General features: G+C 38.7%; 1 protein-coding gene across 1 annotated transcript in view; it reads right to left on the reverse strand.

Annotated features, from left to right (window-relative positions):
• The window catches only part of METTL25 (methyltransferase like 25), a 67,106-nt gene that overhangs the window by 32,911 nt on the left and 17,112 nt on the right, over positions 1 to 17,083 (reverse strand). Inside the window, exons 4-5 of the mRNA XM_054399990.1 lie at positions 10,715 to 11,338; positions 7,181 to 7,325 (exon numbers count right to left, since the gene is read on the reverse strand). Coding sequence (XP_054255965.1) covers positions 7,181 to 7,325; positions 10,715 to 11,338 — 769 coding nt within the window. The remainder of the gene's footprint in view (positions 1 to 7,180; positions 7,326 to 10,714; positions 11,339 to 17,083) is intronic.

The raw sequence follows: 17,083 nt of genomic DNA on the forward strand, positions 1-17,083 counted from the left end.
CTTTCAAACAGCAATACTTGGTGTAGAATATCATGGTTAAAAGGAACCCTGATGAAGTCATTCAAATACAAGAAAGATCTGGATGTGCTGGAACATGTCCAGAGAAGGGCCATGGGGATGATCAGAGGGCTGGAGCTGCTCTCCTATGAGGACAGGCTGAGAGAGTTGGGGTTGCTCAGTATGGAGAAGAGAAGGCTCTGAGGAGACCTTATTATGGCCTTCCAGTATCTGAAGGGGGCTACAAGAAAGCTGGGGAGGGACTTTTTAGGGTGTCGGGTAGGGATAGGACTAGGGGGAATAGAAAAAAAATTAGTAATAGGTAGATTCAGATTGGATGCTAGGAAGTTCTTCACCATGAGGCTGGTTAGACACTGGAACAGGTTGCCCAGGGAGGTGGTAGAAGCCTCATCCCTGGAGGATTTTAAGGGCAGGCTGGATGTGGCTCTGAGCATCCTGTTCCAGTGTGAGGTGTCCCTGCCCATGGCAGGGGGTTGGTACTAGATGATCCTTGAGGTCCCTTCCAACCCCAACAATTCTATGATTCTAAATACTACGAATTGTGTAGCTTACTTATATGCTGTAGACTGAAAGACAAGGACATATTCACCTGTGTATTTATGCTGACATTATGCTACAAAGATTGTCACTAAAACTGTGGAAGATACATTAAATGACTTTGCAGAAACTGTATTTCAAGACAAAGTTTTTTGAAGTTCTATATTCAAAAATGGCCTGTGATCTTAAAAGACCTTTTCTTCCCTGGCTTATTTTATTTTGAAAGCTCTTTTTCATTTGTTCTCCCTTGTCAAAAAAGACAATGAGTTTATTTGCCTATTTTGGTGTAAATTGCACAACAGAGAGGTTTGAAACAACCAATTCCTTTTCTATTTCAAAAAAGGTAAATAGACAACCATTTGATACTTGATTTTTTTTTTAATATTATTATTACATTCCTGCAGATATTACTGAAATAAGTGGTATATTGAACATGTGTAGTTCATCATTTTCATGGTATTTTATTTCCAGAAAATTCATGTTAGAGTCCTTAGTAACTGCTGGGAAAACAGGCAGTAGTTCACATACCATTAGCTCTTTGCCCTTGACAAACAAAGGCTGTCACTAAGCACAGACTACTCTTACAGGAGTCAGGGAAGGAATTGCCCTATTCAGACCAGTAGAATATACACAGCAACATTGTGCCTCAAATACTGCCATGTAGAACAGAAGATTAAGCTTGCTAAGCAAGGATTTATAGCTTTATTAATTCTTCTGCTGTCAGTTTAATTAGTCCTCTTGTACTAGATCTCAATAGTAGTCCTTATAAAAAAATAAAGGGTTTTTTTTTGTCTTCTCAGCTATATAATTTTTATTATGTTCTAAATATTCTGATTCCATTTCAGACATGAAATTGTTTAGGTATTACTCTGAATCTCCTTGAGAGAGCACAAGCTATTTAATTGTGTTCTGCATGGTGATAGCAGAAAAAAAGGTTATTAACATATAATTTTCTTAGGTCAGTAGTGTAATCATCACAGGCAAACAAAACACTTTTCTTTCAACAGTTATAAAAGTAAAAAAAAAAATTCTGTATGTTCTTTGAAAATAATTTGCATAGACCTCATTTTTTTTTCTTTAATTTCAAAACTCTGTCATATTTTGGCAGATATCTGAGTGTCCACAGATTTTTGCATAGCTAGTAGTCATAGGTCTACCATTGTAATCAGGCTACAAAGGATTGCTCAAGAAAATAGAGCATGGAAGAAAAACTAAATGCTGTTCTTAAGGAACAGTCCTGCTTCATGGAAGGAACTCATCACATGAAATATCTAAAGCTGAGGGATCCCTAGAAGGAGATACAGGAAAACAGAAGCTGTAAACAGTAAAAAGGTTGAAAGTGCCAAACTGCAATGTGCAACTGCAGTTTTCTTTGCTTCTAGAGATTTCAAAAGTGGGTAAAGTAATATTAATGCTAATATTAATGCTTATGAAGAGCTCAAGGGAAAAGCTTCCAAAGATGAAGCTTCACACTTATATGGAAAGTATTTTTAAAACATAGAGTAATTTGATACATGAGGAGATGTATATTTGGGAAGAGTGAAGGTGACCTTCTTAAAGGGAAGTCATGTCTCACAAACATATTGGATTTTTTTTTGAAGGCTTCAAGTAACGCTTAGACATGAAAAATAGAGTGGGTTTCCAAATAGCATTCAACAAGACAATTAGAGCAACTATCAAACCACAGAACGAGATAAAAAGCATTCCTATGGGTAAATAATTGACAGAAACAGAGGATGGGAATAAAATGCATTTTCTCATGGAGGACAGATGTCACCAGCAGAGGCCTAAGGAGATTTGTGCTGGCACAGATTGTTGATAGAATTCACAAATAGCCTGAAAAAGTTAATAAAGAGCAGGATAAAGTTTGCTGATGATACTGTGGGTAATAAAAATTAGAGATGAAATGGCATATAAAATCCAATGTAAATGAAAGTGCTTCACATTGGGAAAAATATTAACTTTAAATATATAATGAATGGCTATGAACTGGGAGCTGAGAGTTCAATGAGCAGATGAGCCCAATGCTAAGAAAATTAATTAAGAATTATTAAGAATAAAACAAACAGGAAACACTACTATGCTGCTATATAAACCCATACTGCACTGGAATTCTATGCTTAAATTTGTTTTTCTCACCTCAGATAACAAAGGCACAGAGAAGAGACACAGGATTGTCATAAGTAAGGAACACTTTAATAATGGAATCAAGTAACATGAAAAGCCAAAGCTTTAAAACAGAGAAAAAGAGAGTGAAAAATCTGCCAAATCATGAATGGTACAGAGAAAATAAACTGGGATAGATGTGTACTGGCTTTTACACCCAAAATTAAGGGGTGTAAAAAAATTCCATGCACTTAGCAGTCCTAAAACAATTAAAGAGGAATACTTCTTCATACAACATGCAGTTGACTCTTAAGTGTAGTATGCCAACAGTTTATATATGTTCAAGGGTTGTATGGATTCAAATAAGGGTGGGAAGGGACCTCAAGGATCACCCAGTTCCAACCCCCCTGCCATGGGCAGGGACACCCCACACTAGATCAGGTTGCTCAGAGCTCCATATATTGATGCAAACATTGTTTGTAAACAAAACAAAGGCCTGAGAATGTGATATAAGTAATATAGATATTAAAACTATATTCTCAGGCCTACCAATGTAGCAGACAGTTTGAAAGCAAGGTACCATTGACAGATAAAGTGTATATATAAACATATTAAAAATATATATTTATATATAAAGACATATATATTAATATATATTTATATATAAAAATACAATATATATAAGCATATCAAGTGCACTTTGATAACAAATCAAAGAAATACAGAAATTCATCACCTGCAGTAGTGGAGACAAAACAAAGCATACAAAATTCTCAGCTCTTTCAACTATTTAAGTACCTTGAAAAACTCAGGGAAAGATGTTTTTAATATAACATCATGAATATGATGACAGTTTGGCCCTTATTTAAAAGTTGGGAGTATCTCAGTGGATTTATGCCAACTTAAACTAATTGATTATATGCTTTGTAGTGTGTTCAATCATTAAAATAACATTGAAATGATGTCATTCAACTTTTTCATCCTGCCATTAATATTAATGAACTTATAGCAAATCTGTATTCAAAAGTGTTAAGCCTGGATCATAACCAAGAACAATTATTTATCTTCAACAATTCTGAAGTCTTAAGAGGACTCATGCTGCAAAGTGATATCAAAACCTTGTGTGCACTTTCTGATACTAAGAGAAAGAAAGAATAATTATGGAGTAAAGGCTATTTAATACGTGTAAGTAATTCCAAAGGATATGGAATTCCTGATAGCATCTTCTGAGATTGTAATTAAATGGCAACAAATGTCATTTTCCCTTCTCCTGAGATTTTTCAGTGCAAAGAAATCTTTATTAGCCCCATCAAAACCCATTAGTTTTGTCACAAATTCATGGAAATGTGCCCCACGCAACAGTATCTAAAGATGCCTTGGAAAGTAAACCAAGCTTTCTGATCTTTTGCTTGGAAATGTTTTCCCGTGTTGCCATGGTATCAGTGATAGCTATGTTAAGACATTTCCTGTGGAATATCTTTGAAAATATACCTAGGCAACACATAAATCATCTGTACTCTAATATTTCTAAGACAGTAACTAATCTTTCCATATTTCAGGGGAAGAGAGTGATATGAAGCCATTATGTTTGTGCAAGGAATCCTTTAGAAAACTCAGTTTTGAAACTTTTGTCTGCCTAATCCACCTTATTGAAGGCCTTTTCAGTTTTAACAAATCTAGTAAATTTTGTATGTGAATTTTGACTCCTCTTGCACTTACAGTGCCTTTAATGATATTCACTAGCTTTTAAAAGTTAGAGCTTAACAAATATAGTCTAAGTTTATATTTGAGTAACTTGAGACTTCACGGCTCTTATTCATTCTGCAAAAGGTTTGCTGTACTCTTCACAGCTTCCAGGATGGCTCTAGAACTCCTCTGCTCAGCATGTATCTTCTTCTTCCTAGAGAACAGCTAGCAGGAATTTACCAGAGGCTGACCAACTTCATTGCTTTGTGTGATGCAGTGACTGGGTCTGAGAAGAAGGGGAGTGCATAGCCATAGTTTACACTTACTTTAGCAAGACCTTCAGCAAGATTTCCATAGTATCTTTACAAACAAAGATATGACTCAGGCAGGTGGACTGTAAGGTGGATAGAAAATTCACAGGACTCTGAAGTTTAGCAGTTCAGCCTGCAGTCTAAGGGATGTGATTACTCCCCTGTTTTAGCACCTGTGAGAGTGAAAGTATCTAGAGTGGTTCTTTGGGCTCACCAGCCTACCACACTGACTTACTGGGATGAGTTCAGTGATGGCAAGTGGACTACAGGGCTGCAGAGAAGGTCAAGGAGAGATCTAACTGCTGTCTTTGACTTCGTAAAGAAAAAAGAACTAAAAAGATTAAGCCCAACTCTTACTGGATAAAAAGGGAATAGATAATGCATAACAGCTGCAAATTCTGAAAAGATATAATGAATAAAACTTTATGGTGAGGGCAAACACTGGAATTGGTTGCTGAATCAAAACATGACTGGTCAAGGTGCTGAACAGCCTAATCTTAGTTGGCTCTGCTTTGTGCAGTGGTCTGCACCACCAGATGACCTCAGGAAGCTATTTCCAAGTGAGATTATTTTATCACAGTTCTATGATTTGGTCCATTTTGGGAGCAGTACCAAAATCCACTTACCTCAGACAGCTGCAAGAGGAATTAGTTTACTTCTTGCACAAGTAAATTGATAGATTCACACCATGTGATTAGTTACCGAGTCCTCCAGCACCCTATAGAATGCTTTGTCAGTTTGAAATCCATGCATAGGAAGTACAGACACAAGCTAGAGTCATAAGTCCTTCCCTTTTATCCCTTTGAAGAAATTTTATCTCTTCAGATATTGTAGATTCTTGTGCTTCTACCCCTTTTCTGTGCATTTATGAACAAGTCATATATATATAGATGACAAGCCATAGATGACTTTTCCAGGGGAATATAGCAGTATTATAAATTTTAGAAGATGTACACTCATAGTAAAAAAACAAAAAAAAAAATCCATTTTTTTGAGCATCACTGGAACTACTTATGTGTTCTTTCCTCCCAAAACATACTGTAAATTCTTTTATTTTTACCTAGATGTTCTTCTTTGAGAATAATTTTTATCCTCCCAGCTGAGAAAAACCAAACAACGAGAAATTCCAACATGCAAATTCTCTTCATTTCCATACTGCTATGAAACTGCAGTAATCTCTTACCACTCTGCATGCACACATTTGTTTGAACTTAGATTAAGTTATTACACTTGAACTTTTGGTGGTGTCTGAGTAACAATAATTTAGTAAAGCCTCATGTGCTGGTCTAGAAAATGTAATCCAACAGCTAGAAGAGGACTTGAGTCCTCTTTGCAATAATAAGAAACAAGCAAATGTTACAGACACACAAACTTAGTGACAAGTGCCTGAAAAGTTCATCTTTTAAATTCTCTGATGTAACATTAATTGCATGTCTTTACTAATCGCATTTCTATAGCTTAGAAATGTTGACTTCTTCTTTGTTTGATCTGAAGTATTGAAATAACTAAAACTGATCCATTGCAAAAACTCTTAAAATTATTGCAGCGCAAGATAAAAACAACATGGAAAGGCCTCTAAAGCAAGCAAAAGCTACCATGTGTCATGGGTGGTCTGGGGCTGTGCCTTAGCTGCCTCAGTAGCCAGCTGTTAAAAGAGCAGCAGCAGGATTTCAGCTGCCTTTCTGTCCATGAAGTTCCCTGAAAGAGCTGAAAAAAATCTTTGTCAAATCCACCCTTCCCTGAAATTTGGTTGATGTGACGATCAGGTTCTAGGACTTCGGCCGGTGGACAGTTAGACAGCTCAGCTATGTACCACTTGGCTCAGGAAACCCAGATAATTAATGCTTTTCATTGTGCAGAAGTTAGCTTTCAAATGAATACATCAACCCTGTATCAAAAATTGGAAAAAAAATCACCTTTGAAGGAAAATTTGCCTACAGTGTGAATCCCAAAACAATTTTCAGGTTGTCTGCCCAAGGCAAACTGTCATATATGTACTGTTCCTTAAGGTACATATATGTACTGTTCCATAAGATTCTAAACTGCTAATGCCCCAAAGCATTGCACTCAGATGAGTGATTTTTTTTTTTTTTTTTGTGTAGTAACATTATGGGGAGTTAATTCCACTCATCATTGCATATGTACAACTCGACATAAATGGATGTTGCATGCAGGCAGCTAAGGGCAAAACCTGGTACAAAAATAATTCAAAAAGATGAAAGCATGTTGGACTAAAAAAGCTTCCACGTTTTACAAATGAAGTAACAGAATAAAACCAGCTGTATTCATAATCACACAAATCCCACTCTGCATTAATGTCCCTAATTTCAGTAAGAATCTTAGGAACACTAGCAAACCAGACAGACTACAGAGCATCCAGGAATGAATGACCAACTAAAGTAATTAAAACCAGTACTAAAGAAGCCACTGGAAAGGAACAAACACAAGGAGGTTATTAATTAAAAAATGTATTACTTTCACCATGCAAACTGTCAGCCACAAGTTAAGCTCAGAAGAATTACCTTCTTGGTTTTCAAACTGTTCTGACAACAGATGGTAGCAGCAGCCTACGCTGCACACTGCTTTGATTTCAGGCTTGGCAGTGAAAATTCGTAGGGTATTTGCAGCAAGATCACCACATGTATGTAGCCCCACCATCATACAGTCCTAAAGAAAAAAAGAAAAAAGAAGAAAAGCAACAATAAAGCTCTTCAACTTCAACCCTCTTCACCTGCAAGAGAAAAAATAACAACGACAAACTCTTGGGACCCAAACATGATGCAAATAGTGGTAGAGCTGCAAGTTTTCAACACACAACTTCATAAGGACTCCTACTGTTCTGGTGTAAAATATTTCAGTACACAAGAAAAGCACTTCAGTGCTAAGGAACTGAGAGACCTGGGGTTGCTTTGTCTTTAGAAGTGAAGGCTGAGAGGAGATCTTATCAAGGTCTATAACTATCTGAGGGGTTAGTGTCTAGATGAAGGTGCCAGCTTCTTTTCAGTGGCACCCAGTTGATAGGACAAGGACCAATGGGTACAAGCTAGAACAAAGGAAGCTCCACCTCTACATGAGGAGACACTTCTTTATGATGAGAGTGATGGAGCACTGGAACAGGTTACCCAGAGAGGTTGTGGAGTCTCCTTCTCTGTAGACTTACAAGACCTGACTGGATGCATTCCTGTGAGGCCTGCCCTAGGTGATCCTGCTCTGGCAGGGGGCTTGGATTGGATGATCTTTCGAGGTTCTTTCCAGCCCCTAACATTCTGTAATTCTGTGATGCCAGTGACATTCAACTAGGAAACCTTTCTATAAACATTCTGAATTCATGCATGCATCTATTTTTGCTGCTATATATTTTCTCACCTATCTGCATTATATAACACATGTATGTATGAAACAGTAAAACCTCCACTTTTCCTCTCGTTTTTTCAGTTGTTCTTTTTTTTCATATCTTTCTGTCCTCCTTCTCATCCTTCCACTTTGTACTGTTTGTCTGCTCTTGTCCTCTCCTTGTCTTAGGATACAAAATTTTTAGGTGGCAAAAGCACAGTTTCAGTCCAGTTTAGTTTTTAAAGACTTTTTCCTATCAGTCAGCTTTAGCTCACCATTCCACAAAGTTTTTTTCCACATGCAATTACAGAAATTGTGGAAGAGGACTAAAGTTTGGGAGCTAAGGGAAGATGTGCACTTGCAAGGACAACATTTAAAACCCAGCACAGGAAAAATTAGAGAGATTCTTTCAGGTCAAAGCAGTGGAAGATGGCTTCCACAAGCAAAAGAGAGGAAACACATTACAATGCTCAGAATTTCTGGGCAATACAAGGGCAGTCTGTCTGTGTCAGATACACTTTTGGACCTCCAGTGACATCAGCAAGGTAGCTTTGGTATAACTGACAGTACTTGCTGGATCATTGGCTTAAGTATAGCAAAATTTGTTATCTCAGTATTAGTCCTGGACTATACATAAACAAGCATTCATAGAATCATAGAATGACATAGGCTGGAAGGCATCTTAGAGATCATCTACTGCAACCACCCTGCCATGAGCAGGGATGCCTCACAACTAGACTTGTCCCTCCCAGGGAGGAGGCATCCACAACCTCCCTCAGCAACCTATTCCAGAGTGTCACCACTCTCATACTGAAGAACTTCTTCCTAAGATCTGGTCTAAACCTACCCTTTCTCATCTTAAAATCATTCCCCCTTGACCTATTGCCAGACTCCCTTATGAAAAGTCCCTCTCCACCTTCCTGTAGGATCCCTTCGGGTATTGGAAGGCAGCTATAAGATCCCTTCAGAGTCTGTATCTATCTTTCATCAGCAGATTAATTTCAGGATTTACAGTATAAATCAGCAAATGCTAATTCCCCATTTGTCCTCAGCTTAGGAAAATTTGATTAAAAACATCAATTTATGGTTACAACGACAAAAAAACTGCATATATTCGCAAAATGATGTATTTTGTTTTTCACAAAAAAATTGTCAAAATACCTTTAACACCTGTAACTGATTGAACATTTTCAAGTTTTTAATTACACACATTCATCACACCTAATATGCAGTTTAGATATGACTATTTTTTAACACAATGAAGTTTTTACCTTTGCTGACAGGAATTTTTATTTTCTTTTATAAAGAAAGGCAGTGATATAGGATTCCTTCTACCTTTTACATCACTCAAATTACGTGCCAAGAGGATATAAAACCCAACTGTGCAAACGTAGAGGCATATGCTTCATCAACAAAACCCTGCTGCTAAGAGTCTTTTTGCAGACAGGCATGAGCTTGCTCCTCACATTCTCAGATACTCAAGTAGTATTTACTAGCTCAAGTTATAGGGTCATCAGCACAAACCTGTGGTCTTGAATCAGAGATTAATTACACCCTTGAATATATTGGCTTAGTCAGTACTGAACAGAGACAAGCTTTCACCTTTCTATAAAAGACAGAATGTATCTACCCAAATAACCCACGTTAGCTCAGGCATAGGAACTGATCAGCCATACAGCTTCTGGACTTGTGTCCACTGCCATTGGACAGTTGAGCTTGGGCTTATCCGTGTAGACACAATTTCCACCAGCTAGTAAATTACTAATCAAATTTAAATTAACTCTGAAAAACCAAAATATAAAAATGATTTGCAAATAGGGCTCTTTACAAACTCTTTATGTGGGCTACTGCACGCAATAGATTGTCCTATGCCTTCTAAATTTAACTGAAATTACAAAAATATAAAACTTAAAAAAAAATAAAAAAAAAAATTCCAGTGCTTAATATACCCATCAACCTGCTAAATACAATACTTTTCATTATAATTATCTGTTATCTACAACCACAGTTGTAAAATACCTGGTTGCATATTCAAAATAACTACAGAATAATGTTAGATGCTGGAAGGGTTCTTGAAAGATATCCAGTCCAACCCCCCTGCCAGAGCAGGATCACCTAGACCAGATCACGCAGGAACACATCCAGGCAGGTCTTGAATATCTCCAGAGAGGAAGACTCCACAACCCCCCTGGGCAGCCGTTCCAGTGTTCTAGCACCCTTACAGTGAAAAAATGTTTCCTCATGTTTCCATGGAACTTCCTGTGCCTCAGCTTCCACCCATTGCCCCTTGTCGTGTCATTGGGCATCACTGAGCAGAGCCTGACTCCATCCTCTTGGCACTCACCCTTTACATCTTTATCAACATGAATGAGGTCACCCCTCAGTCTCCTCCTCTCCAAGCTAAAGAACCCCAGTGCCCTCAGTCTCTCCTTTCAAGGAAGATCTTCCACTCCTTTACTCATTTTTGTGGCTCTGAGCTTGACTCTTTCAAGCAGTTCCCTGAAGTCCCTCTTGAACTGAGGGGCCAATCCCCAAAGAATATATTAAAAGATGAAAACAATCTGAGTTGCTAGACATACTTCTGCTAACCAGCTGAAAAAATCAGTGTTGGCCAGAATATTCACTGACACCACTGACAGCACTCTACATACACTCAGCAAAAGTTATCTACATATGACAATGGCAATATAAGGACAATGGACTTCAAATATTAGTGAAACAACCTCCAGATCCATTATGATGTCATTGAGCTCTGTTTCTGCAGTGATGCATGAGGTCAGAGGGAGATACAGGTTTGATTCACCTGACCTGCCCGCTTTAGCCTTGAGAGATTCCATTTTTCTTTGTACCTTCTCCTCTTCGCAGAGTTCCTCACAATTACACTGAGATGAAGAAAAAAGTTCTACAGCATCAGCAGGTAGAACATTCAGAATAGCAAGAACCTCTTCAGAAAGTTTGCTCTCATCAGATTGTGTCTGAGCCGCTAAATCAGCTTCAGTTCGTTTGTTGGTTTCAGATGTAACTGTTTCTGTGAAACCACAAGAAGGCACTAAATCTTGGATAGTCTCTTGGTCCTGACTTTGAAGACTATTTAAGGGCTTTTCCTTGGTTGCTTTACATTTAATTTCACTTTCTACTGGCCTGTCATTTGCCTTTTCCAAGCTCTGGCTTTTGAGGTTTGCTCTTCCTCGTCTCTGATATGCTTTCCAGTGTTTCTTCAATTTTCTGTTCCTTTCATGAGCACCATTAGTGTTGATGTTTGAAGAGTCAATTCCATAAACTTGTAAGTTATACTGCATGGACAAAAATGAACTCAGATAGCCTTTTCCAGAACCTATATCAATCACCTAGATAACAGGGGAAAAAAAGAGAAGAAAATTTGCTGTGTTAATGAGCAAGACACACTTCAGTCAAATGCAAAATAATTCTCAGAATTTTTAAGCACGGATTTAACAGCTACCTTATCAGTATTATCCCTTCTAATACAGTTAGCTCTTTTGCTTTGTTGGTTCACCTTCTGACTTTAAAACACAGAATTAAGTCCTAACTGACACTGTAATGCTCATGCGACTTATGTTCCCTGAGTTTCTGGGAAAGACTTTCAGTATACTTTTTGACACAGAACTTCCTTCTGCTAAAGAAAATAACCACAAACCATCACAACGCCACCTACCCTTACTAAACTTGGTCAGGATATAGAGTTAGCAATGAAAGCATTCACAATATTGAGCTTTAGACAGCTATCTCACTGAGTTTACTACCACTAGACGTACAGAAATAAGCATCTTCAGATTGAATGCCTAAGATAACCACTTCAGATGGAACCTAAAGACACATGCTATTGATAACCCCTTTTATGTCAGAATGCTTATTTATATTGCTTTCCCATGTTGAGAAAATGATTCCTACAGCTCTGATCAACATGAGAAAGCTTTTGTAATAAAACATATGTCACATATGCCTGCTCTGGAGGAAAAAGTGAATAGAAGGGATAACTAGCTCACAGTTTAGTTTATCTCTCAGTTCATAGCATGTGCTAGTTCAATGACTGATGTAACATAGGAAGGAAAACACTATACAGAGTAGCAGCAGAAGCAAGGGGTAACCTGAGTTACCCCTTTGAGTACATGTCCTGAAGGGGCAAACCCCAAAACATGCCCTAACCCAGACAATGGGCTAAGCACCTGTGAATTTGCACACCTGGACATTTCCTGGGGTCCAGATGGTCCAGGTAAACGTGTAGCATGTGCAATGAACCTTGTAACACACCTGTGAACTGTGTGTGCCCCTGGCCATGTTTGGACATGCCCCATTCTATAAGGTAAGCTACCAGGTTTCTTTGCTACCAATGGATATTGTCTTCAGACAGTATTTACACTAGCCAAGATATTAGGCAATTTGCCTTGTTTGATTCAAGAACATCTATGTCTTGGTTTTGGCCTGTTACACGTTCATAAGAAATCTTATGATGACACTTGTAAATCAAATTAGCAGCATATATTAAGTGGACGTATATTAATCTCAACTGCATTGTTTTTTACCAGGTAAGACTACTCATTACAGCAATACTACAGAGGAAAAAGAAATATTTATTCCTTATTCTAAGTTAAAAGATTTATACAGCCATGCAATTAGAAAGTAAAATGTGAACCAATGTCACTGAAGACTATGTAAAACAGTGGAGAATCCACACTATTACATGAAAAAAAATTTAGCTAGGCTGCATGTGGCTTTCTCATCTGCACTCAGCATGTGATCTTGCTGCATATTTGATATATAGGTATGTTGAAATCATCTAATTTCTTGAATTAAATCAGTAGAGGAGCAGATTTAATGAAACAATTGATATAATCTAAGCAGACACTTTTAAAACATCATTTGCCACATTTATCACCAGTATTCTCCTAGATTATCTAAAAGTGAAAGAAACAAAATGCTCAGTTAATAATTGTACCCGCTATTTTATGCAGCAGATACTTCTACTCTGCAGACTCTGCATATTTCCACATGGTTAGTAATTATTTCTGTGAAAGGCAGCACGTGGGCAAAAGTCAGCCAGTGAATTACTTCTAACTCCTGTGGGTGACCTCCAGCGGCTGTACAGCCAAACTGCTGCTTGAGGAAGGGTTTTTAGTTGTTTCCAAGTAAAAAGAAACCAGTAATAAATTGTTAAATTAGCACTGGGAGAACAGCTTTAAAAAGAAAGAAAAATTTGACTGAAAATAAGCAGGCAATGATCTGGTGCTAAACAAACAGACAACATTAAATTAATCCCTGCTTTACCTTTGCTTGATTACATAAGGAAAGGTAATCAGCAACCCAGAGCTTATCTGCCAAGCATGAACCTTTAAAATGAAATTTCCATGATATAATGAACACCAATGGCCTGGTATATAGTGAGTTGGGTACTATGTTTGAACGCATTTTCTGGAAGAGCACAGTGAAGAACTTGGTTTCAAAAGCATTCCAACTTTCCCCAGCACCAAATCACAAATTTAATGGATGCTGAATCCAGAATTCACACCAACATTACTCTTTTGCAGCTCCCGATGAAAATGCTACAATTTCCAAGCAAAACTTTCCCAAATACATTAAAGAAAAAGACTGTGCATTTCAGCAAACATGGCATTTAAGCCTCACGCTGGATCAGGTTGCCCAGAGCCATATCCAACCTGGCCTTGGGAATGTCCAGGGATGAGGCTCCCACCACCTCCCTGGGCAACCTGTTCCAGTGTCTCTCCACCCTTGTGGTGAAGAGTTTCTTCCTGGCATCTAGCCTGAACCTCGCCTCCTCTAGCTTGGATCCATTGCCCCCAGTCCTATCACTACCTGACACCCTAAAAAGTCCCTCTCCAGCTTTCTTGTAGCCCCCTTCAGATACTGCAAGGCCACAATAAGGTACCCTACTTGGACTGCAGCTACCATCCCAAAAGACCAGAGGTCTTCTGGAGGACCTGTGTTATATACGCCAGATCCATCCAGACATATATTCTGCATGTTGCACCATCACTGGCTGTCTTTCCATAGGGAGATAGAGGCAGAGAAAAGGAAAGAGATGCGCCCACAGGACGAGGGGGAATGGATCTAAGTTGAAAGGGGGAACATTTGGACTGGATGGTGGAAGGAGGTTCTTTGCGGTGAGGGTGGTGAGACACTGCAACAGGGAAGTTGTGGATGCCCCCCTCCCTGGAGGTGTTCAGGGCCAAGCTGGAGAGGGTTTCGAGCGACCTGATCTGGTGGGAGGTGTCCTTGTCTGTGGCATTGGTGTTGGAACTGGATGATCTTTGAGGTCCCTTCCAATCTAAAGCATTCTGTGATTCTAGGATTCTATGATTCATTGCATAACTGACATTATAGTTCAAAATCCTGTCCTACTAAGTTTATGTACAAGCACTCTGAAGAATTACATGAGGTTTGAAAGGACTCTTCAGTCTAGCAGAAAAAGTTCTAATAAATCCCAGTGTCTGGAATGTAAAATTATCTAATATCCAAGAGTAGTGCAACATCCTGAATGTAGACATATTAAGCCTCTAGCAACCACTAAAAGTCAATAATTCATATTTGTATATTCTTTTAATATCCGTTCTTTCTCAACAACACAGGTTTCACAGTCTGCCCCTTTTCTGCTCTGCCCCGCCCTGCCCCACCCACCCCATTTTCCTCCTCTTTCCCCTCAAATCCCAGAGCACCTGGGCTCTGTTGGAGTCTCCTCCCACCCCAGGTGTGGCCACTTTGCCCTCCCCACTCACTCCCCTTTATAATCCCCCCAGGAAAGGCAGAAGCCCCAAGCTGAGCCCATCTGGGCTGAGGATCCTCCTCTCATCAATGGTGAGTCCTCATGGTGCACACTGGGTGATTGGTGATGGGATCCAAAAAAGGCTGGGGGGCCTGGTGGCCCCCCGGTTAGCTAGGAAGAGAATTGATGACTGCTCCAATATCATCCATGGACACTGCCTGGGCCTCCTTACTGGGACTGAGCTCCTCTGTGTGGTATCTTGGATGATCTTTAAAGGTCCTTTCCAACCCCTACCATTCCCTGATTCTGTGACAGGCATTTGTTAATAGCTTTGCCTGTGAACACACTGAAATATATGGAAATAAATACTCTTGTGTCTACTGATGGAATTGTTCTTCCAGAAATATGTTAATTTGAAGATGATTATTTCAGCAACTAACCTCAAAATTTTCTGAGTCTTAAACACATTTCCTTTACAAGCCTTCAAAGCACCTCAAAAATCAAGTTTGGCTTCTGAGCTAGAAAAATGGTAACTGCCTTAGTAAATGAACAACTGTGCCTCTGTAACAAAGGTAAATATGTGAAGAAGGACGATTACTTATTTTACTTCCTTTTTAGCAGCTCTTCTCAGTGAGGTCAAAATGAAACATACATTGTGATATAATAAAAATATTTTATCACTACAAATTTGTGTTTCAAGCCTTTCTGAAGCTGCACTTGAGAGTGTGCATATGTGGAAAGGTGGGGGTTTGGATTCTATCATCTCTTTAAAGTGACAGCTGAAGTTTTCAGTCAGAAGTCTCCTTGCAGAGCCCAAGCTGCTCTCTTTTTATTTCAAACATTTTATCCTTGCTTCCTGCACAGCTTGGAGATTGATGATTTGGGACAGAACAGTCTGAGTTATGGATAGGAACTACAGCACAGGAAGATCCATCTCAACATGAGGAGAAACTTCTTCACTGTAAGGATCATGGAGCACTAGAACAAGCTCCCCAGAGAGGTTGTGGAGACTCTGGAGACTTTCAAGACTCCTCTGGACGCAATCCTGTGCAACCTGCACTAGATTCTATGCTCCTGCACTGGCAGGGGGGTTGGACTCAAAGATCTCCGGAGGTCCCTTCCAACCCCTAACATCCTGTGTAATCACCACTGGCTTCTTATAAGACTCTGAGGGGACCTTACAGCTCCCTTCCCATACCTGAAGAGATCCTACAGGAAATTTGGAGAAAGACTTTTCACAAGAGTGTCTAGCAACAGGACAAGGGGAAATGGTTTGAAGATGAGGGAGAGCAGGATTAGACAGGATCTTAGGAAGAAGCTCTTCAGTAGGAGAGTGGTGGGACTCTGGAAAAGGTTGCTGAGGGAGGTTGTGGATGCCTCCTCCCTGGGAGTGTTTTAAGGCTAGGTTGGATGAGGCCTTGAGCACCCAGGTCTAGTTGAGAGGCATCCCTGCTGATGGTGGGGAGATTGGAGTAGATGATCTCTAAGGTCCCTTCCACCTCAGCTGTTCTAGGATTCTATGGTTCTTTTCAGAGTTTAAGCAAAAACATATAAAAACATAATTCCACTTGTACAACAAGAGCAATGCTTAAAAGGGGCAGTAAACATCTGAAAAAACTCAACCCTTTAGTTACTTTGCTTTAATGTTTTAATCCAAATCATTAAATAAAGGTGATTACAGTAGTAATAAAATTTTTGCTTTTATTATCATTTTACGACTTACTATACTACATTATATCACAAGAGACCAGTATCCCCTACCACCCATTATACACCATGGGTATGGAGGTGAAACAAAGGGCATTTTTCAAGCTGTCAGTGATCTGCAATGCCTAAAAGAAACACCCTGAGGACACATGCTGTTGTAAAACATGTGTTGTGCTTTCATAGCTCTGGAGTTTTTAATTAAATGCTGCATATATTTTGTTTTGCAAGAAGGATAGAAAAAAAAATCAATAACGAAAAAACTCTACTAAAACTTTTATAATTCCTATATATTTTTTTAAGTTGAAAGGTAACCAAAACAAAAGGAGTTGCCTTTTAATAACTGAGAAGGAGGCTTTTTTTTTTCTAACTGAATGTAATGTAACTGGAAAGCTCTTTTCATATACTAGGGATTTGTAACTTTGCACAAATAAATTTTGTTACAGCATGTGACCAAAATGGAAAAAAGTTAATATAGAGCAGTCAGCATTTCATATTCAGTGATATACTGCAATAATATTTTTCATTAAAAGTTACAATTTAAAAAGAAAATAAACAGAAAATAATCCTTTGTATAAAGACACTCTAAGGCCTCTGATAAAAGTGCATAATCACTGGGTGAAATTGCAGCATATTGACAGATACTTAATAA

This window comes from Indicator indicator, chromosome 3 (genome assembly GCF_027791375.1).
Source record: "Indicator indicator isolate 239-I01 chromosome 3, UM_Iind_1.1, whole genome shotgun sequence".
Taxonomy (NCBI): domain Eukaryota; kingdom Metazoa; phylum Chordata; class Aves; order Piciformes; family Indicatoridae; genus Indicator; species Indicator indicator.